General features: G+C 37.1%; 1 protein-coding gene across 2 annotated transcripts; it reads right to left on the reverse strand.

The window, feature by feature from the left end:
• Nucleotides 1-8,022: 8,022 nt before the first annotated feature.
• LOC121894083 (angiotensin II receptor-associated protein) lies at nt 8,023-17,626 on the reverse strand. Of its 2 annotated transcripts, none has more exons than XM_042406418.1 (5): nt 17,461-17,626; nt 16,308-16,342; nt 15,992-16,100; nt 14,656-14,866; nt 8,023-10,042 (listed from the first exon to the last, which is right to left on the reverse strand). In XM_042406418.1, the coding sequence occupies exons 1-5, from the start codon at nt 17,485-17,487 to the stop codon at nt 9,921-9,923; spliced, it is 504 nt and encodes a 167-aa protein (XP_042262352.1). In that variant the 5' UTR covers nt 17,488-17,626; the 3' UTR covers nt 8,023-9,920. The 2 variants fall into 2 exon arrangements, with proteins under 2 accessions (XP_042262352.1, XP_042262353.1); XM_042406419.1 differs by lacking the exon at nt 8,023-10,042 and adding an exon at nt 10,982-11,624.
• Nucleotides 17,627-23,134: the final 5,508 nt, after the last annotated feature.

The following is a 23,134-nucleotide window of genomic DNA, read 5'->3' on the forward strand; positions in this document are numbered from 1 at the left end:
TAACAATTAAGACAGGATACATCTTTGCTCCATTCACTTTAGAGCAGGTGCCAGAGTCGACACTGAAGGAAGAATGCTGCCTCCAAGGCTCCATTTTTTTTAAACTCTTAAGTCTTCATCACATAATTGAGAAAAATACCATTAAAGATAGAAGAGAAAGAGAAAGATAAGATAAAATGAAAGTTTAATGATCTCCATGGAAAAATTGGGTCACTGAAAAAATAAAAGAAGATTTTCATTTAAAAGAATACAATTAGAGCAAATACAGCAGATGAAGTAAAAAAACAAAAACCCACAAATGGTATAATGAGGATGAAAATGTTACATATAGACCTTCAGTCGTTGTGTGCAGTAATGATACAGAACTCCAAACGGCCCTAAAAATTCTTAATGACCTAAAACAGATTTACAGGTTCATATATTTTTATAGATTTTTATATTGGGATTATTGATCGTGCTTTTAAAACCCGATGAGAGCATAAGGGAGTAGTCCAGACTTTCTATATTGCAGGTTAACTTGATCTTAACACCTGGTCCCTGGACAGTTTTCAGGCTCCATCTCTCAACCATGTTTGAGAGGCATTTCTTTTTAGTTTCTAGAAAATAACTATTTGGCAAACGAATGAGTCATATACCTGCAGTGTTATTTTTATCACTTGTGATATATAACACAAGGACTTCACAGCAACACTAGGAGCTCTGTGAAGCATGCTAATATGATCACAATGACAAACTTGCTTTTACCATGTTGGTCACATCTTGGTGTGGTGTGTTAGCATGCTAACATTTGCTAGTTAGCACTTAAGACAAAGTACAGCTGAGGATGATGGGAATGTTTTTCAAGTATTTGGTCATAAACCTAAATATAGGACCATTTAAACTTTGACCTGATGGTGGTGCTGGAGGTAAAATCAAGGGAATCTCCAAAGTCATAATAATTCACCCTGGGGGGAATAAAATGTGTGTAAAAGAGTACCTGCGCACAGCTATATTATTCCCAGATGTTTAACTCCACATGGCTGTGACAACCTATACATGACTTCAGGTAAGGCTGAGGGTGTGAACACACTTGTAGATGAGATAATGAAGACATATCATATGTCATTTGTAAACTGAATAATTAAGAATACACATGTGAGGACAATAATATTTCAATAATATTAAATGCATACACACTCAAATAAAAAAAGGTTATATACAAATATTTCTTAGGATGCTCAATAAGAAAATAAATGCTAAATCAAGCAAAAGTGCTAAATATATATTCAGATGCATTATCATAAAAAAAGACATACATTACATTACTAGGTGGTCACACAATACTCATATCAAGATTGCATTTCAAGTACTAGATTACATCCATACATGCTCACACAAAACAGGAAGATATCTGTGTGTATATGTTTATAGGATATATGTGGAAATATTTCTTAGAATGCTATGTTCATTGAGAAAATTAAAATGCAAAATATATGTTCAGATGCGCTATCATTAAAAGGACGTACATTTCAAAAACACACTTAATTTTTTTATAAAGAAATGTACAAAATATTTTAAGGAGATGTACAGTAGTAGTAGACGTGGTAGAGGCCACTCAGAGATACCCAAAGCCCAGACCTACAGTGGTCAAAACATTGTCATGTCCATGTGGAATTAAATGAGACAATATTTTTTTTCTTTTGTGCAGATTTTTGTTGCCCAGCACCTGCAAAAAATTGATGAATAGAATGTATCAACCTCTGTGTCAACCTCATAATGTCAACCCTGGAGGTCAGGCTCAGGGGATCACTGATGCCATTAAGACACATCGTCTACCAACTATGAACCTCGGTATAACATTTATGACACTTCATATCATAGTTGTTGAGATTGCCATATGGAGCGTTGCTAAGAGTTCCTCTTGAACCAATGATGATTAGATTAGATATTAGCTTAGTTTAGAGTACACTGTTGCATCTGGAATATAATAATATTATTTTTGGTTAAGTTTGTGGTGATGTTTTCTGCTGTTTTCTTTACAAAATGTTCAGTCTTCATACCATATGTTTTATATGACTCTTCAAATATTCATCTTCTTCATTACAAATCGCTGTGATCTGTGCTTGACACTGAGGTCTGTGGTTTAAAATCATGCACATGTGGATACACTCATTGTTTTAATCTACCTGATAAGCTCTAAATTGTTTTTGTGGAATGATTTAAACTCTAGCAAAGTCCAGCTTTTCTTAACCTCCTTTCAGAAATGCCTTCCTGAAAGCAACAAGCACTTTTTAGAGGTTATTTCGTTTCATTTTGTACAAAAAAATCTGTCCCTCGCCTAATGGTGGGGGATTTGTTGGCCCCCTTCTCCACTGGCTGCTGTGGACTAGAGGGTAATTGGAATCAATTTTGATGGCGTTATCGCCGGTGACAGATGCACAAGGCCGCAGTGTGAAAAGGTCAAGGGTTGAGAGAGCCCTCCCAAGAGACTTTAGATGCTTGAGGCATAAAAATGTCATCCCTGAATCAATTCCACATGTGAACACTGGTTTAATCTCTGAGGTGTTTTGAGCATGACTGTTGTAGTTTTCTTACCGCTGGGTACTGAGCAGCTCCAGACAGCAGGGGAAGGTTCAGCAAGATGTTCAAGATATGGAGACGATTACTTTTTCCACAGAGATCTTCCCATCTAGGGATTCCTGCTGAAAACCTCTCTGATTCTCTCCTCTGTGCACCTAAACTCAATTAGAGACATGTAGGTCAAGCATGTCAATATTCTTTATCACTCACTGCTACCGTGCTGTATAATTAACCCAGGAGTCATAGCCAAGGGTTTCAATTTAACCCCAACAGCTCTGAGGGTCATATTTTTCCTCCCATCCTCTTGGTGAAGTGTGTCAAGGAGAAAACAGGATATTTGCATTTTCTTTGCATTTATTTATTTAAAAACATTTGAATATTATATCTTAGGAGGCTGAGCTCAGTCTGACAATTTAGTTTACACTGAGGTCTTGTTTTCTGAGAATCAAAAAGGGAAACAGAAAGGATTTATGAGAGGAGATGGGGGAGAAATAGCAGACAGCACTTAGAAAAAAATAAGACAAAAGGTATACATAAATCCTCTGTAACTATAAGTATAATAGTCTTTGTTCAATAAATATTAGGAATTAAAGTTGTGGGGATATGAGTGTGATAATGATTTTGATCATGACTTGATAAAGTGGCAGAATATTACAAGAAACCTGCAGCTAAATGATTTATTTCAGGCACCTCGGACACTTGTCATATGTGCGGTGAATTTTCTATATCACAATTATAAAGAAGTAAAAATTGATAGTTTCACTGTGTCAAGAGTAAACAACATGAATTCCTTTTAAAAAAATCTATTGGCCAATTTTATCTCAGAAATATTGGTCTCCTCAAGATGCTGTAAATAAAACATTTCTTATTGTGTTGGACGTCTGCAGTCCTGAAGCTGCACACATTCATTCCTTCAAAACCTCTCCAGGGATTGTCACTAATGCAATAACAGAGCTGACAAATTGAGTTCCTTTTATTGCATCGAACAACAATGGCAGCGAGCAAGTGTGTCCTTGACTCGGAGGAATCACAGGTGTGAATCTGAGGATGTGTCAAACCTGCATGCATGCAAGACTCAGGAGAGGCAGCCCAGCAGCTCCTTATTAATCAACAGCTTGTTGGGCTGCTGGCCATGTACTCCTGTTCCTCTCCTCCCCCATCTCCTTCTTTCTTTTCCCAATCCACCTTCACCCCCACCATCCTCTTCCTCCATCTCTACTCCCCTCCTCCTCATCCTCTTCCTTTTTCCTTCCTTTTTTTTTTTTTTTTTTTTTACAGCCACAGCGTTCCATGCTGGTCAGACAGAAGCTCGGCACAAATTAATCATTAACAGGTTACCTACTCTGTTAATTAAGACCTCTCTGAGATGCTTTCTCAAGTGTAAAGAAAGGCACAAAACACAAAAGGATGTTAAAAGAAAATTGCGGAAAAATAAGACTACACATTGATTATTGTCAACATTTTTAACATATAATACTGTTCCTGCTTTTCAAATGCCTGAAATGTCTTGCCTAGTCAGAGTCTTAACTTAAATTCCAGTTATGCAAAACCCGCTTAAAGGGGAACTATTATGTTTTTCCTTATTTTCAGTCATATATATATATATATACATATATATATATGTATATATATATGATGTTACAATGTTGGATATTCATGTTAAAAGTGGCCTACATGTCAGATAATGAAGTAAATGTAGAAGTAATCCCTGTGATTAAAAAACACCGGCTTCAGACTGCTCTGAAGGCTTGGTTTCCAAAGTTTTTTTCTACTTTCAGCTTGACGTCAACTCGTGAAGGATTTCTTTACATGGTTATCCGCTCCATGCACAGTGCACAAGTTCACTGCTCCACTCCGCCAACATTATGGCAGCCCGGCAAAGTAAAATAAGTTGTTTATCTGTTGGATGTGTGCTGGTCGTCTGCAGCTCTTCATCAGACATCATCATCACTGTGGCTGTTTTTGCTTGTACTAGTCCTCCCTGCATTATTTTAACTGATCTGCTGAACAAATAGCTCCAAATATGTCCATATGTTGTTGTTTCGATGAAGCTCTACTAATTCAGTGAATTACATGTTTCACTTCCTGTAAATTCTTCACAATAAAAGTCTTTGGTTATTTAGTCATTTGAAAGCTTTAATTTGAAGTATTAGAGCAGGAAATGTTGGGTCTGCATCAGTAGTAACTTAACACAAGTCTGATACATACTGCCCCTCGGCAGTTTCCAGAAACCTGGCCAATCAGAACAGAGTGGGTTCATTGGGAGGGGGGCCTTGTGTGTTAGAGACAGAGGCTGAACTGAGGGCTACATAAAGGGCCAGTACAAGATAAATATGGAGTTTTTTTTAAACTATGAATCATGCAAAGTTACTGTAGTGGAGTCCAAAAATAAGCATAATGAGCATAATAGGTCATCTTTAAGATTTTGACCAATAAATGTGTTTCTCCTTTTACATCTTGTTTTTTGCAGGTCTGTGCATTGCCTTGCAGGTTTATTGGCTGACCCACAGTATGAAAACCAATATACTGTAAATGTGCAAACATCAATGCAAACTGGCTCTAGAGGCTCTGTGTTCTTTTTTATGGCCTGGAGTTTGCTTGTGTTAAGTTATTTATGGATGCAAGAGTTACTGTATCTTTCTTATTGTTACTTACTGGAATTATTTCTTTTAAAGAGAGGAGTCAAGTGGATAATTCAACACTGTCAACTATATTTTATAGCTGACAAAAGTTAGTTTAGTTATGTTTAGTGCTACTGTTCACTATAACTTATATAAAGTCTGATTATTACAGGGTAACAATTTATTTGGGTCTGTAATTTTTGAATAATTTACAAATAATTTTCTATAATTTTCCTGGGTAGTACTATGTATTTGATGCTAATTATATTTTATTTTCCATATAAAATTGAAGTATATGCTTTCATACATTTTAGACATTTTTTGCATGTTCAGCTGACCTGCTGCACACTGACAAAAAGAGTTTAAGCTAGTAATTAATCAGAATTAATTAATTATAAGTGTACTAATTGAACACTGTCTCTGTTTTTCCTATAATTACTTCTTTTAAACTTCCTAGTAAAGTTAGGATATTATTCTGTAATTACGGACCCCTAAAATAAAACATTATCTTTAAATGAAAGTATATTGAGTCAGTTTGTGATGCATTCCAGTTTTTAATGAAATAGTTTTTGACAAATTAAGTTTTATCTCAACGCCTCTGCAGCCTACATCTGAAACATTTTTTAAAAAAAAAAGAAGTACATTAATATGCATCCACTTTATTATAATTATAACTGTTTTTCCTTCAACACTTTTTGACAGCCTGCCAGACAATAAGCATACACTTGTTGCTTACAGAAAAGGTGGATGTGTACCTTTTTTCCTTGTTTTTTTTTTTAATCCAAAGGGACTGATGTCAAAACTAAAATTCAAAAGCTGCTAAAATTTAAATAAGTTAAAATGACTGGTTTCTGCTGTGCAGTCTTCCTGGTACAGGGAAATGTTAGTATGTGTTTATGCTTATGGATGTGTACGAGATTGTTGTTGCTATTGCAGTAATAGAATTTCCATTTATGTTTTTTTAAGAGGCCCAAGGGGCACGATATACTGTACAAACAGATGACAAGGCTCTTGCCTCAAGGGCTTACAGCTCCACAGCCCAACACACTCGAGGACAATAAACCATTCAAACCAACCAGAGTTACCACCTTGCAATAATGAAAGCCATCAGGGACAGAGACCTTGACTGCAAATTCACAAGCTGTGTGTACTACTTTGATATTTTATATAATTTATTGGGGAGCACTTGTTCTCACCCGGGGTATGGATGAAATATGAAAATCAGGTGTGTTTTATTCCAGGTGCATACATTATTATCACTCTAATTACTCTTGTTATATTTGCAATGCGGGAGGCAGCAGACAGAATATAAATCTTTCACTTTTATGAGACTTTTTTCCATATTTTTAACATTTTAAATCAAGTACACAGGTGCAGTTGTGGTGTGAATTGTACCTACTGGTTAAACTGAGTTTTGACAAATTTTAGGACTCATTGAAAATGCGTTCAAACTGAAGGTGAAATGTCTGTGGGAATATGAGCAGTGGGTTGCAAAATAAGGTAGAGGGTGAGAAAAGCAAGAAGATAAATGTCTTGTCTGGTTAGATGAATAAAAGCAGGGCAAGAGGACATTTCAAAGCAGGGCAAGAGGAGTGTGTGGCAGAAAAAGAAGAAAAAATACATAAAAGAATAGGGAAAGAAAAATACTGTATGGCAGCTTGCATGGACCAGAGTGTGACATGTCAGTCTCAAAATGTTTCATATTACCAAGCATTCAGATGCTGTTTTAATGTAAAGCTGTGCATATGGTTTTATAGCTATAAAGTTTCATTCAACAAATGTTCTTCATCATTTTTCTTTATTTTGAAGAGGTAAAACTTGCCTCATAAAATTCCAAATCAGAAGCAACCTTGAAAAGAAAAAGCCTCACAACAACCAAAACAAATTGTGACAAATATGATCAGTCTGAAAAAAGAAAATTTTGAAAAATCAGAACCAAAAAGGCAGAGCATGAAAACATGCAGCCCACATCTTTCATTTTTCTTTTACAGTCTTGACTCAGTGAAAACTGGATTTCAATAGTAGTCGTAACAGTGTTAATATCTTTCAGAAATCATTTCGCCTTGTGCTGTGTTCTCAGAGCATAAATAACATTTAACTGAAGCAACTACAGCTACAATGTCTGTCTTATTTTAGGATATGCCCACCTCATGACGAGGATTGTTGAACAATATGAGAAAAGAGATACATTTTCTTGTCACGTTAGTAGATATTTTTACAGTTTCCAAGAAAAATAATATTTAATACAGATATCAAGATAATAAGACTTGTTTAAACTCTACATGATGACTTTTCACAGTACAGTGTTATTTTGTAGTAGTCTATTACAGGACATCATTTAGCTTAATTAGACCCCTGTGAATTGCCTATTCATACCTACAGTGTTCCTAGTGCAAAATTTTATTTTTTAAAAAATTATTTTAGTAATGCTTTATTTTACAGGTCCTTTAATTTTATAACAGATTCCTGGAATTTTATGTAATTTGCAGGTATTTAACAGAATTTGTAGGACATTTTACTGAAAAGGTGGTGCAATTTGGTACAAATTATGAGAAAAAATGTTAAAAAGTGTTAGGTTGGTTTAGTTGATAAGTACAAACTTATTATATTTAGGTTCCTAGTTGTTAATTTGCACAATTTTTTAATAAATGACTGAAAATACTTAGTTTGTGTTAGTATTGTTACATTAGATTCTTTCTTAGAAACTCCTCAATGACCGTATTTCCCAAATTACATAAGAATGGACAGTTACACAGAAATGACTTTTAGGAATTGTTGAAAAAATTTTGAAAACTACATATGAAACTACAACTCAACTAAAGTAACCTTTTTTCCCCTTTTCATAATTTGTACCAAATTGCACCACCCTTTCTGTAAAATGTCCTTAAAATTAACCATTAAGTACCTGCAAACTGCTCTGAAAATTTCCAGGAGATAAGTAGAAAATTAGGGGACCTGTGCGTGTTACCATTATTTTCCATTAACAAAACAAATTTGTTACCTTTTTGCAGGTATTTTTCAATTCACAATAATCTGCAAACAACAAGCAGCACATGCTTGGTTATTGTCTAATGTCATACAAAGTGCAACAAACTGCAGTTGCGAATTCTGACCCTTCTATCAATTAAATTGACATAATGTTAAATGGACATTATGTGATATTGCAGTGATTTAGCAGGGGGCTCTTGAAGGCTGACTGGGTGTGGAGCTAGAAGTGTTACGTCCTCTTGACTACTGTGTCTCATGTGCATTAACTGAATGAAGTAAAAATACATGAGGTATATAAGCAAATAAGGTGCCTCGTATGATCTATATGACTAAAGAACCAAGGTACTACAATGGTGATCATTTCACATAACCATCATGTGACCTACGTAGTTACCACACCTCCCATTTGTCACGTTGGTCACTGTGATATCAAAACAGGAACTTCAAACTTGTAACATTTTCAAAAGAGAACTGACTGTAAAAGATCCAAATGATGCAATAATAAGTCTGCAGGTACAACATCCTCTTTCCTTGCACTTTAACCACTATAACGGTTACGTAATTTGCACATTAAAACTGAAAGTTCATACTTCCTTCAGATCTGAATGAACAATGTGTTGCTGCTAATATGAAATAAGAACATTTCAGGGTTTAAAATCCTTCATTTAACATTTTTTATGTGAAAAAACTGCCATGCTTATGTCTCCTGGCTTTATACAGTAGGAGCAGATCAACAGCTACAGCATGTGGTCTGTATTTTATTTAAACAGAGGTTTTACAGTAGGCAAAAGAGTATTTATGACAGCCTAGAGGCCCTTCACTTGTATTGAAAATAAGTATAAAAATGACCAATTTAAAATGGTTTTAATTGAGAGAAAACTTTATCTATACAGTGGATTGCTCTTGATCAGTACAATTTTTTTTTTTTTTTTCAAAAATCCTCATGTTTGTATTTGTATTTTATAGTAACAGTGCTAGATGTGACAGTAGTCTTAATCATGACTTTGCATTGATCAACATCAAGCTACAAGGTCCCATGAAGGTCTTGCTCGATTTTGGTCATCATCTTTTCAACTCAGTCAAAAGATTTCACAGCTCTAATAAGATGAAAAAGTACAAAGGCACAAAGTAGCATGTACAGCATGACACTGACATTCATCTCAGTTCTCTTGCGTAAAAAACTGACCTGTGCTTTAACCATTACGGTGCCATACAGCAAAAACTAATTGAAAACTAATAATTACATACAAGGAGCAAGTAGTTTTACAGAACACGAAGAGAAACAGACAAGACTCTTAATGTCTGTAAGTGCCACATTTGTAAAAATGACTTACTTGGAAAAATACAAACTGACAAAACTGTCGTACAAACAACAGTTCCATTCAACACCTCTCTACTAAAAATAGTAGGAGGCAACAACAGTAACACAGCATGGAGTGGTAGAACAGTATTTCCTCTGTATTTATTCAGCAGTGATGTGCCTGCTCAGCAAAAAAAACATTACCACCTTTGGAGCAAATATGACATTAAAATGGATTTGATTACACCACATTTCACTCTAAAATCCCAAACAGAGTTCTTGATTTACCATTATAATAGTATTCAATTTGTTTTCAGTGCTGCAATCTGCAGCAGACCAACTGTACAAAACACAGGGAGCGATGTGGAATTGATTTTAAAATTGCCCCTAAGCACTGTACTGCTGCATAAAAAGTCAGAGGAAAACACTGCATTTTTCACCGCCTGGCTCTCTCAGTATGTGCGGGCTGGTTTGCTGTCCTGGGCCTGGTTGAAGGGATTTGCTGGGCTGGAAGACTCATCCTGTTGATCAATGGACTGGTAGGCATCTCTGTTTCGTGATACAGAGGGGAAACCTGCAGAGACAAGCCAGAAGTCTTCAACAAACACAACCCCTGCCATGCAAATGTATGATTTATAATCATATCTAATCAGGGCCCCTGTTTTGAAGTACCAACTATTGTTGATATACATATTAAACTTGCTCATGCAAAGAAGTAATACTTAAGAAGCTTCTAAAAACCTTCCTCAAATGGTTTTCACACTGTTTTCACACTCTCCTACATAAATTTATGACACATTTGAGCAGATTTGTTATCTTGACTCAAGCATCCGGCCCCCTCTGGATAAATAATGATTATACTTTTGGAAACTGTCTTTGCCCATATTAAGTAAAGGACACACTGCCTCTGATGAATGCTGGACTGAGAAAACAGAAAATTACGTTCAAGCCGGCTCTCTGAGTGGTGCTGAAATTCCTCCCATTTCATCATTCTGACAGTGAAGTCTGATGAACTGATTGTACTGTGGCTACTTTGAGGACAGTTTGACCCCAGGAACAGACCATCATGCATGATTTGAGATTGGAGTGTGACCCTGATGTGAGTTTAAACAAACAAGTAATCCATAATCTTTGGAACTGTTTACACTGAAAACCTGTTCATACAAGTTCCTGGGTGCATTATACTTCACATTTACATTATAGTTAATTCTATGAAGGCAGTATACTGACATAATCCATCTGAAATGTCTTATAGGACTCCCCATGATGCTCTACAGCAAACAGCCCCAACTCTGTCATGGCCAGAATACAAATGGCACACACTCTTACCTCTGCATGGTCCAGAGTCCCATTATTGTGATAAACATGTTATGTTAAGTAATGTTGCTAATCTCATTGCGGAGGGTTTTGATTATTTGAAAGAAATATATTATTTTTACTCATGCAAGTGTGATCTTTATGACATTTTATTTTAAAGCATAAAAATATACAAATAACTCTAAAGGACTGCATTATGCTGAGCTCAACAAATCTTAAATCACATGTCTTTTTCCTATGTATAAAATGCAGCCTAAGCAAACAAACATGTTACAATCATTGTCTATTATGAGTCAACATTATGTTGACTTTAATTAGGCTCATTTGAGGATGTGCACTATCAGGCAGCTCTTCCTTAAATATATGCAAACAAGAAGACACAAGCACAAATGAGGTGTCTGGAGAGTAAAGATATGAATAATACATAGATGCAAACTTGCAAAAACATATAAACACATATAATACAATAGATATGAATACAAACAGACAGTGCTGACAAACAGATCTATGCAGGTAGATATTGGAAGGTAATAAGGACTGATGCAACAGACGGATGAGAAGAAAGATGCACATACATAAATACAAAAAGGAAGATGGACAAAAACACATGAACAAAATAACAATTGGGAAAGAAATGTCAAGAAAAAAAAAGTCTTTTTGTCCTGCAGCCTGATTGGTAATCTTACTTCCTGCATGGAAGAGGATGGAAGAGGATGGAAGAGGATGATTGGAGGACAGAAACGGTAAAAAGGAAGAGGCCAGGAATCAATAGCGGCGGCCAATAAAGGCACTGTCAGCACTATCCGTAGTGCATCGACTGTCCACAGATGTCTCTAGGTCTGAGAGGGCAGCAGATAAGAAGAAGAAGAAGAAGAAGAAGAAGAAGAAGAAGAGGAAGAAGAAGAAGAGGAAGAAGAGGAAGAAGAAGAAGAAGAAGAAGAAGAAGAAGAAGAAGAAGAAGAAGAAGAAGAAGAAGAAGAAGAAGAGAAAAGAAAAGAAAAGAAAAGAAAAGAAAAGAAAAGAAAAGAAAAGAGACAAATGATGAAATCATGACAGGAATAACAAGACATCACGAGAGTTCACTTAGAAAAAACATGACAGTTCAGTGTGACAAACAGCAGGACAGACTGTTACAGATAATGGCATGCAAGAAAAGAACAGCGAAATTTATTAAATTTTGATAAATTCTTACACATGAGAATTTCACAATAATTGACTGAGAATGTTCAATTGCTAAGGCCCGCCCCCCCTTAGTTACTGTTGCTATGCATATCAAGCTTTCTGATGTAGCACATTTCATGTTTGTGTTTACAGTGATAATGGTGGAAGATTAGGGCACTCGAAATTAGTGGTAATTCTTGAAACAATGGGGTGCACCATTTCAGGCAGAAGGAGACAAAAATCAGACTTCTCATTCATGGCTGGTGACTGTTGATTTTGCTGAAATAACAACCATCGCTGGCAGATTTTAGCATCTCACAGTGGATGTGACAGTCATGAACAGAGCTTTTCCTAATGTCACTTGTTTGTAGTTTGATGATGATAAGCTAAGAGTTGCAACAATTAGTCGATTAACTATTTTGATAATTGATTTATGGGTTTGAGCCATTTTTAAAGAAAACAAATACTAAAAATCTCTTATTCCAGCTTCTTAGATGTGAATATTTCCTGGTTTAATTAGTCTTCTATGATAATAAACTAAATATCTTTGGGTTGTTGGCTGTTGGGACAAAACAAGACATTTGAGATTTCATCTTGGGTATTGAAAACGATTGACAATTTTCATCATTTTCTGACATTTTATAGACCATATGACCAACCAATTAATCGACAAAATAACTGACAGATTAATTGATAATGAAAATAATCATTAGTTGCAACCCTAGATAAGCTAAATCTTAGCTTTAGAAGTGGTTCATGTTGCCACTGGAGGTAGTAAGCTAGTTTGCTGCTTCTTGTACAGCAGACAAACACACAGTTTAATCCATTCCTCACAGTTCTGCTGTTGTGTTTTTTGCTAAAAGCCTCAAAAAGACAAAAGAACCTTAAACTTGTATATCGACTATCGTTCTCACTACAGCCCCATGCTCACTGCTTCAGCATGCTGCGAAATCCAACGCTTGACAGAAACTGCCACGCCTAGTTACGATTACTAAAATATGCGATTTCTCGGTCTTGCAGCCTTTATTGTATCAAGCAAACATACGAGTAAAACCAAATACACAACCACAAAATGATTTAAATGACAGAACAGGGCCGGCAATTAAAACACAGGGAGCCCTGAATACCTGAATCAACAATTCACTCAGATGCACCTGATTGCCTCTGCTTCCCAGAGTGCTGAGTGCAGCAGGGAACCATGTTAATGCCAGCTACGCAATCAGACAGCAATTAAAACAAGCATTGTGTGAAATCAACATTAGCTACATTCATCTGTCACTACACGTCGCTACACAGTCTAATGGATACACCTGCTGTGTGTATGTGACGATTCATCAATATTCAATTACTCTCAAACATACAAATCACGAGATTTTGTCAACGGCAGTGCTTCATGGCAGTGCAGGAGAAATTGCATTACTTTCCCCAGTGTGTAAATTACTATTTAAGCTGAAAGCTAAAAATAAGTCTTTTTAGCATTATACCCCCCATCTCCATGTTTGCTTTCATCATTCTATTTGGTGCACCTTTTGCAAAGCCAAACACTGAGCACATCTGGGCAAGAGGACAAGAAAAACTGACTGTCCCTACGTGGAGCCATTCTCCTCACTGCTACCATCAAATCAAACACAACAAACGATGAATACAACCACCTCTGTTTAATCCAAATAGATGAGTAACATTTCGTAGGATTTACGAGTCCAGCAGACGTCACAGCTCGGTGGGATTTCTGATGGAGCCGCTCTCAGCGTAGTGAGTCCAAGTCCACAAATCAATGACCACACACGGCTAATCAAAGAACACATCTTCAGTATCTCCTGACTAGTCAATGGAAGAAGTGTATTTATCATCTGTTTGCCCACAAGGAGAGAGCTATACACTCAACGGTCAATAACATCACAAAATCTCTATTTCTGTGGACAAACATGTTGCTCCAGTACAAATTCTATCTGTGTCTATTTTCACATCACTTCTGAGCTATTTTGCTCTCATGCCAGATCATAAGTTTTTCACATTGCATGGATCTATAATGTTCCTTCATGCAGAATAAACCTGAGTCAAATTGGTGGCCGGGATGGGACATAAATGTTATAAACAACTCGTGGATAAATGATTTCCTTGCCCCGGCCAAACTGCAGCTCAGATATTTCACTGCATTTAAAGTCTTGTGACTGTAACTAATTACTTTGACTGTGGAATCATCTGCCAGTGGTTTAGCACAGAGTCTTCCCAGTTTGTGCTGCACTTGGCAAGCCTTTCATGACAAACAGCATAAAACAACATGGAGGGGAATCTCAAAGCACCCCCTGGACACATGCATCACACTGTACCTCCAGCTTTGGTCATACTCATGTTTATTTTGTATGGAGTGGGAAACCTGAGATATTTTAGATTATTTTCTTCACTGGTTCCAAATTAAACTAGACTGTGATCTTGCAAGATGAAACCCTGAGTTCAGTCATTTTTTTTTGGGTCATCTGCTTCTGGAAATGGAATTAGATCATGCTCAGTTGATTTCCAAATTATTGGAAGATACAATCATTTTCCACTGTAAAAATCTAATTTTTGGAAGCAGCCAGAGCTAAAATCTGCATTGCATGAACTCTTCTTCATAACCATCCTCAGTGGCACATGACAACATCTTCAGAGGCCCAGAATCTCCTTATGTTACTATACTTGAATGAGTGAGAAACATCTGGGGCCACTCACCAAAGTTGACGTTGTAATCTCCTCCACGTTCCCGGTACATTTGGTAGACGAAGAAGCAGGACGCAGGTTTGAGTAGCAGACTGAGGATGGCCATCCCTGCGCTGAAGCGAAACACGTCACGTCCCCTTTCTGCAGCGAAGTCATTCAATGGGTAATAGATCCCAAAATGGATGATGTCAGTCAATATCGTCACGGTCATCCCCATCAGAAACTGCAAGAGGAAAGGACAAAAGACAGAGACAGATGTCTTGTTTTAATGGACACACATGGTATATCAGTTTTTTCGACTTATTGTATATGTCAGCGATGGAACATTATGCTGCATGGAAAAGATTCCTTGCAACATACAGTACTATGTGTGGAAAATAAAGTAACTCTAATGCTGAAGAAAACAGCTTTGTGAGGGGAAAAGAGAGAAAAATCTAACTGTACACACACTGTAGTGATGCCAGAATGTCATACTGACGATTGCAGGCAGTGAAGAAGAAAGAAGGAATAGAAAACACCTTTGGCTTTTTGATGAAGATCAACTCTTTGAAGTGTACTGTATGTGTATCATCATCATTATCATATCATCTAGGACAGTCATTAGCATCAGAAATAATTCTTCAAAAGCCAGAAATGTAACTTAAATATGTGACTAGTTGACACTTGAAAAGATACACTGAACTCACTTTAAACACTTTACAGATATTGGAGTTAATGCTAAAAAAAGACAAAAAACACATGCAGTAGGTTTCACAGCACATGAAGAAGCAGGACTATCTCCCAGATCCAGTGAATGAGAGAATGGATGATTTGACTTTGAAGATGGATGCATTATGAACCACAAAGAACCCTGTTTATTAGTTATTTTGTCAATTTTCTTTTCTCTTTATTGCCAACTCAGTCCACAAGAATCTTCCCTCGGGGACCTTGGCTGTAAGAAAAAGTAACACTGGACTTTAAATCACAAAAGGCAAAAGGCTTCCTGATGGCAATAGGTGTCATAGCTTCAATCCAGTGACACTCCAAATCTATTAATGTCAAATGTGTCATTGAGCAAGAAACTGTGGCTATGTCCTCACTCCAAACTCTCACTGTGGTGCATTTGTCTGGCATGTGACACGCCTTCACAGCCAGTGTGGCGATCTGACACACTCTGAAAGGCACAGCTACTGTACTCTGTGCTGAATTAAGAGAGGGCTATCTTTCTCAAAGCGATGCTCACAGATTGGCCTAGATTCCACAGACAAATAGTTTAGCACGGATACGCAGTGCTGTGATTTAGACTCCTGTACGTGTCACATGATGGTAAGATTACAGCATGTGTGAAGGAATAAAGGCAAGGACTCACCATGAGCACGGCGTCGATCGAGTCCCTCTGTGCGATCGCCCAGACCCCGATGGCAAAAACACTGAAGTTCCCCCAAGCGAAGGAGCTGGGCAGCCACGCCATGCATCCCCTGCAGCAAACATATACTTTACACACTCCAGGAATAATGTTTGATTACATGAAGTACAGGAAGTGGATGTTAAAAAGTACTGTAGGCCTGAATCAAAATTGTGAGTCAGTCTCTGTGTGAGCATGTGTTTGTGTGTAAGGTGCCAGAAGAGGAGAGAAATTCCTCAAGTTTGTGAAGAAAAAGAGATGTGCTTGCACTCACACTCACCATACTGTAAGCAGCCAGTGTACCAGTACTATGGCCTATGACAGAGAACAAAAGACAAGTGTTGAAAAGACATTGAGAATCGTTAAGGACCTTTTAAGCTGGGATGATTATTCAATTGACAGAAAAATAATCATTTGCAGACCAAAAACTCCAAACATTCCCTGGTTCCAGCTTCTTCACTGTGCAGATTTCCTGCTTTTCTCTGTTTTATATCATTGTTAATTGAATGTCTTCTGAGTTTTGGAAGTTGGTTGGACAAAACAACACATTTGAATCTGTCACACATCATTCTGGGAAATAATGTCAATAATCAATAGTTACATCCTCAAATGACAAATCAAGAAACCTCATGAAGCGTTAATGATTAATTTTCATCTGATATAAAATATAAAGCTGCATCAGGATGGCTGATATCATGGCTCCACAGATTGCTGGTTTGAATTTTTTGTACCCAAATTATGAATTAGAAATTGCACCATCTTGCACAGAATATCACAGCCTGAGGTACATTTACATTTCTTCCTTTTCTTCTTTTAAAATCACAAGTTTAAGTTTTGAATACAAGTGGTTTTGAACAATTTCAATTGTCTTTAAAAGTAGCAACAAATTGCATTATTTAATTAAATGATGTTTCCTTTAATGGTTGCAACATGACGTGCGTGAGAATCATTCATTAAAGGCATCAATTCACCCTTGTATGCCTAAACATAACAAGTGACGCAATTGTCAATAACTGACAAGATATTGGGTAATGTAATGAGTAATAGAGCCACTTCTTTCCGCTTCTAGCACCGAGTAGACTCTATATCAGTTTTTGTTTCATAATTAATTTCTTATAGCAGATTCATCACTATGTTGCTGTTTCTCACAATGTTACACTCTGTCCACAGTTCTGCTGAAATCGCCGAAAAAAAGTCTGTACAGTTTCACACTTCCCTGAATAACTTTTTTACCACTTAACAAAAACACAAGCACAGATGTCATGTGTGTCTCAAGCTGAGGTAGGTATTACTCACAGAAGAAATTCCAAGGAGAATTGAGCAACAAAGTTTACATCAACATCAATGTTAACACCAGTCTTTGTTAAACACTTTACAAAAACAGGCTATCATAAAGACTTCCAGCATTAAAATGAAGTAAACAGCAACCTCACCTTTAGATTTATGGCAGGGATTTCCATAATAAGGCTGTTTGGTCAAAGCAGCTCTACCTTGATCCGATTCAGTGCTTCAACTTGTTGAGGGCCACATGAACAAACACTGTAGGTTTTCTCTTGCACAAACTTCTCTGCAAGACTCCTCCTCCCCTCAGAGCTCAGCCTGCAAACACAAACCATGTGACAGCAGCCTGACTCTTTCCCATGTGACTCCTACCCTCACCTCTCCCTCCCTCCCTCCCCCCCAACCCCCACCCTCCACCCTCCACCCATGCCTTCACCCCCTCAGAAAAAGGAAACCACATGAGCATCAACATTGGTCACAGTTTCTTTTTTTTTTTTTTTTAATTTGCAGCGTTCAGTGAGTGCGGTGTCCCTCCAGTGGTTCACTATGAATGATCAGGAATGTAGCATGTCTGATTGAACATTAAAAGATAAAAATCTGCTCAGTTAAACTCACAGATAAAATAATAAAAAAAAACATATAAAATGTAAAAAAGATATTCATATGATTTAAATTCAGTATTTTACTATTACTATTTTTACTTGTCACTCAAATAAAATAACATGGCATGCAACACATTTTGTGACGGTTGTAATGGCCGTAGCTTTGTGCCTGCAGCAGATTGATTTAAAATGTGACTGAAGAGAAGAATTTCACTAGAAGAGGCTTTTGAAGTTTGACACAAGCACCAATATGTTTAAATTAATGATGTAGGCTGTAGTTTTTGAACAATTTCAGTCAGAATCATTTCTAGCAGCACTCCATCTCTAATACTAATCAAAATGGTAACCAGCTCCATAAAGGAAAACTTAAACCCTAAAACATTTTAGATTTTAAACACAGACATCATGTTTTCATCAGCAGCGACTAGCAGCACTGTAAGGCTGTACTCAGGCACAGCGGTGCTTTGAACTTATCCTAATCTCAGCATGCAACATGCTCACAATGACAATACTAACATGTTGATGTTTAGCAGGTATAATGTTTACCATGTTCTTTAGCATATTAGCATGCTAACATTTGCAAAGTAGTGCTAAACACAAAGTGCAGCTGTGGCTGACGGGAATGTCGTGCCATAAACTATAAAAGTATTGGACAAATAAAAATATTAACCTGCGCTAGATGAAAAGTTGGAATCACCAAAGTTTTTAAATTAATCTTGAAGTGAACATGAATGTCTGTGCTAAATTTTAATGGTAACTAATAACTATCAAGACATATCTCTCAAATCCACAAATGTCAACCTCATGGTGATGCTAAATAAAAAGTCAGAGGATCACCACAGTAAGTAGGATTCATTCTCTGGGGATCTGTAAAATTTCATGACAATCCATCTAATAGTTGTTGAGATATTTCGGCCTGGACCAAAGTGTCGCACCAATCAACAGACTAACCGACCAGATACCAAATCGATTAAAATATCTCCGCCAACAGCAGCCTCAACATACATGGACTGCAGCCTTTCCTGGACAGATGAGTGTTTCTGGAGAAGAAGTTGGTCTATTTTGAGCAACATTAAGGCTAGTTTAGGTTAAGGTTAGTAAATTGGTTGGTAACACATACAGATTGACATGTGACTGACTCAGATTTCAAACCAAATCTTACCATTTTCAGGCTGATGGCGCATTTTGTTGGCTTTGGCTGGTAAAGTTTTTCAAAGACTGAAGATTTTCTCAACATTTCAATGCTTTGTTTATTTCATGCAATATACTGTATTTCAACAACCACAGCTCAGATTACCATGAAATTTAGTATGGATTCATGGTCGTCAGAGGATGACTCCTATTGATTTCTAGTGATCAATCAAATGCATTATTGTTTTACCTTTAACAGTCACTCTCCTCCTGGGGAGTGTGTTTTATCTTATCTCATTGTATCTCGTTAGAATCATTATCTCTTTTCTAAGGAAGACATACAACTGCAGCAGCACACTTACAAGAGGAAGAAATCAATAAGAGTTGTGTGATAGATGCCCATTAACACACGATTCCAGTTTGTAACAACTTGGGTCTTATTTTTATGGTATCAGCTATCATTTCTATTGGATATGATAACATTGCACTCACCAAAGAAATTGCTTGGATCTGGAAACACAGCAACATTGTAACAATTCAGTTAGACAATCAGACAGATCTCAGCACCTCAAAACTATAAAAATAAGATCTAAGTTGTAATGAAACAGAATTATCTTTTAATAGAAATTGTATGGCAAGTGTTCACAGACTTGCAATCCTTTTTTATGTTTGAAAAGGCTCAGGGCTGGTGGATATGGGATTTTCACCTTCATTGTTCCCCCTCCAGATTTCAAAACACACTTATTCACTCCTTTCCAATAGTGCAGAGAGAGTAAATACTTCACCTTATGAAATATGAAATAAAATGAAATAAATAATAAATAAATACAAATAAAATAAAAATGATCTGAAAACTCAGTGTATCACTCCATCTTCCTCTCACCTGATTATACTCCCACCTGTTATCATATGGCCAAAGTTTTTCCTAAGGTCACATCTTAGCAACTGAATCATCTCCTTGACAACTAAACAAACTCCTGGTTGAGAGCACTGGAAAAAGCTAGTAGGTGGACCTTGAATTATGATTATACTGTATGTAAAACTTCTATTCCCAAGGTGAAGAATCAATGTTCATACTCCTGTTTATGTTAACATATACTATACAGATATGTCTCTATATATACTATACCTATACCTTTATATCTATATACAGTACTGTGCCAAGGTTTTAGGCACTAAAAGTAAAGTGAGGATGCTTTCAAATTGCAATAAACAAAAACAGAAATAAATATTTGCTGTAACCATGCTTTACCTTTAAAACAGCACCAGTTCTCCTAAGTATACTTGCACACAGTTTTTCGTACTTGGTAGGTAGGTTTTTCCAAGCATTTTGGAGAATTTGCCATAGTTCTTCTGTGGATTTAGGTGTCTCAGTTGCTTCTGTCTCTTCATGTAACAGAGACTGACTGCATGATGTTGAGATCAGGGCTCTGTGGGGGCCATACCAACTGTTACACAATCAGTAGGGATGTGCAGAAAGCCCAGTATTTGTATTTGTATCTGTATTTGTTGAGGCAACAAAATTATTTGTATTTGTATTTGTATTCGAATAAAAGTGGAAAGAGGCTTAAAAATCCTGTTTTTGTTTTTATTGCACTGTCATTTTGAGGCGATTATTGCTTTGCACTTTTCATGTATTGCCTATTTTTACAACCTAACTTTGTGGAAAGGAGAAGGGGAACAACAGGTTATGGAGAGACCCTTGGGAGCATTTCGTGTATGTCAGTAGCTCAGCTTTATCACCGTTGAACACCCCCAACTCTGGGAGTGATGTCCATATTAGGAAATGAGCGTCATGTAGCAGGTGGATGTGACTCCCCTCGTTGAGACCTGCTGATCGACGTAACAACAGAGCAGAGGAGAGAGACTGACATAGCGATGTAACCGACATGCGATCTGGTATTTCATCCTGAAAACAAATCATTTTTAAAATATTTGTATGAAACAAATATTCGTAAAAAAAACCCAAAACAAAACACTATTTGTGCTTTGCCAAAAAATATATTTGTATTTGGGCACACCCCTGCCAATCAGATGCCTCCTTCATGGTATTGCATAATGGATAGGAATCTAAACATATAACGTGCCTAAAACTTTTGCCCAATATTGTATAATTTTCCTACTTTCTCTTTGTTTTGGGGCTTCACAGCTCACTTTGCTAAATGCACAAAATCATGAAATATTAGTCACTTCTGAGTACTGTGAATGACATTTGCCCTCCTCACGATTGCTTATTCAAAATGGTGTCAGTCATGAGATTTAAGCACATTTAGCTCTTGAACTCACTGTAAGTCACCGTGGAAACGGGCAACAACCACGTCTTTAAAATGCTAATGTGAAATGCACCCTTGGTGATTTTTTTCTCTCTACAATCAGACACACTCTGATTCATCCCTTTGCACTTTCTGTCCACTTATTTCTTAAAGGAGATGATCCATTGTATGTATGCCTCAAGCATGGCAGATGGCTCTTACACTCACATAGCTGATGTGAACCCTGACCTCCTGGTGACCTCTGATCCCCGTGACAGCCCATGATTCAAGACCTTTCTCTCTCTCTCTGAAGTATTTATCCTTTCAAACACATCAGAGATTAATTTAGCAGCCTTAATATTCTGTGTTTGTATGTATGTGTTTCAAAATGAGATTGTGGTGTGACAGATGGACATTATTTAATTTGAGTTGTAATGTCTTTAACCACCGGAGGAAAAGCAATTCCAGGAGCAACTAATGTAATTGCAAATAAATGATCCTTTTTATGTCCTAACCTGCAGTGACAGATGTCACAAGTGACTGGCAGACTCATAAATGTAATGCTACACAGATTGTGTTCAATATCCATCTTCCACACGTCATTTGTACACATTGTATCTATTTTCAATACCCAATTTCCTTCTCATTAAATGGTTTATGGGTTTATTTTTATTGTCTCTGACACTGTAAAGAGACTGCAGCATTTCTCTCAGCTTTGTTCACTCGTATGTAAATTGTTCTCACTGTTGTACCTGTGTCCTTTAGAGAGTGCCCTAATCTTAAAAAGTTAGGATAGAAACTTTGGTAATTAATTACTTAAAGGAGGCCACAAGAAAGGTAGAAGTGCCTTCATGGTGCTGTTGATGTGAAGCTGCAGCTCTGCCGGGATGTGGCTGCGCGTAATCTATCACTCTGCTGGCTGCTGGCCAACAGGGTACTCCACTAGAGCACTCTGTCAGAGGTAAGTATTAAAAATACATCACTGCTGCTTTTATTCTGCGGCCGTAAATCAGGATGGCACAATCACAGTCCAACTGAGCTGCTGGTTAGGGAAGAAAAATGAGTGGTACTTTCTCCAGCTAATCAAATATTGATATGGATAGATTTTCAGAGGCTCGTGTGTTCGGATCATAGACACGGTGAATGTTATTGCTTGCACTTACTCTAATGTGTCGTAAGCTTTGCATTAAAAGGTTCTCACACAGTTCAGATCAGTCGGGAGATAATAAGCTTCAAATTTGCAGCGTCCATTTCATGGAGACAGATGGCGCCTTAGACAACTGAAAAGGTTTATGTGACAAAATCAGTTCTGAGAAAAGGTCACATGGATCTTTCTAATACCAATATCATAATTTGTATTTCTTTGCATCATTCTGAAGAATTTCTCTCTTCCCCAAAACATCAACTGAATTGTAAGATAACGAAGGCAGGGACATTTTAACAGATGTGTGAAACAAGCCATTAAAGCGCTTGCCCTTCGTCAAAACAGCAGCTCATTTACCTCCAGCCACATGCTCTGTGTTCTGTTCAGGCCGAAATAGGTATTTCATAACAGAAGCAATCAATCATTTTCTTTGTACAATGTCTGCTTGTAATTTTAACACTTTTGGTACATTTTGCTGGTAATGCTTTTACTTAAGTAGGATTACTTAGGATTTGGAATGCTGCACTTGTAATGGAGTATTTTTACATGGTTGTACTGGTATATTTTTACTTAAGTAAAGGATCTGAATACCTCTTCCGACACTGCCTTCAAATGGTCATGTCCCTGAGCTAGGCTGTGATCCCATCAGACAGCTCAAACAAAACAAAATGACAGTGACAAATTTGTTTTAGCCAAA

Source organism: Thunnus maccoyii, chromosome 3 (genome assembly GCF_910596095.1).
Source record: "Thunnus maccoyii chromosome 3, fThuMac1.1, whole genome shotgun sequence".
NCBI classification, from domain to species: domain Eukaryota; kingdom Metazoa; phylum Chordata; class Actinopteri; order Scombriformes; family Scombridae; genus Thunnus; species Thunnus maccoyii.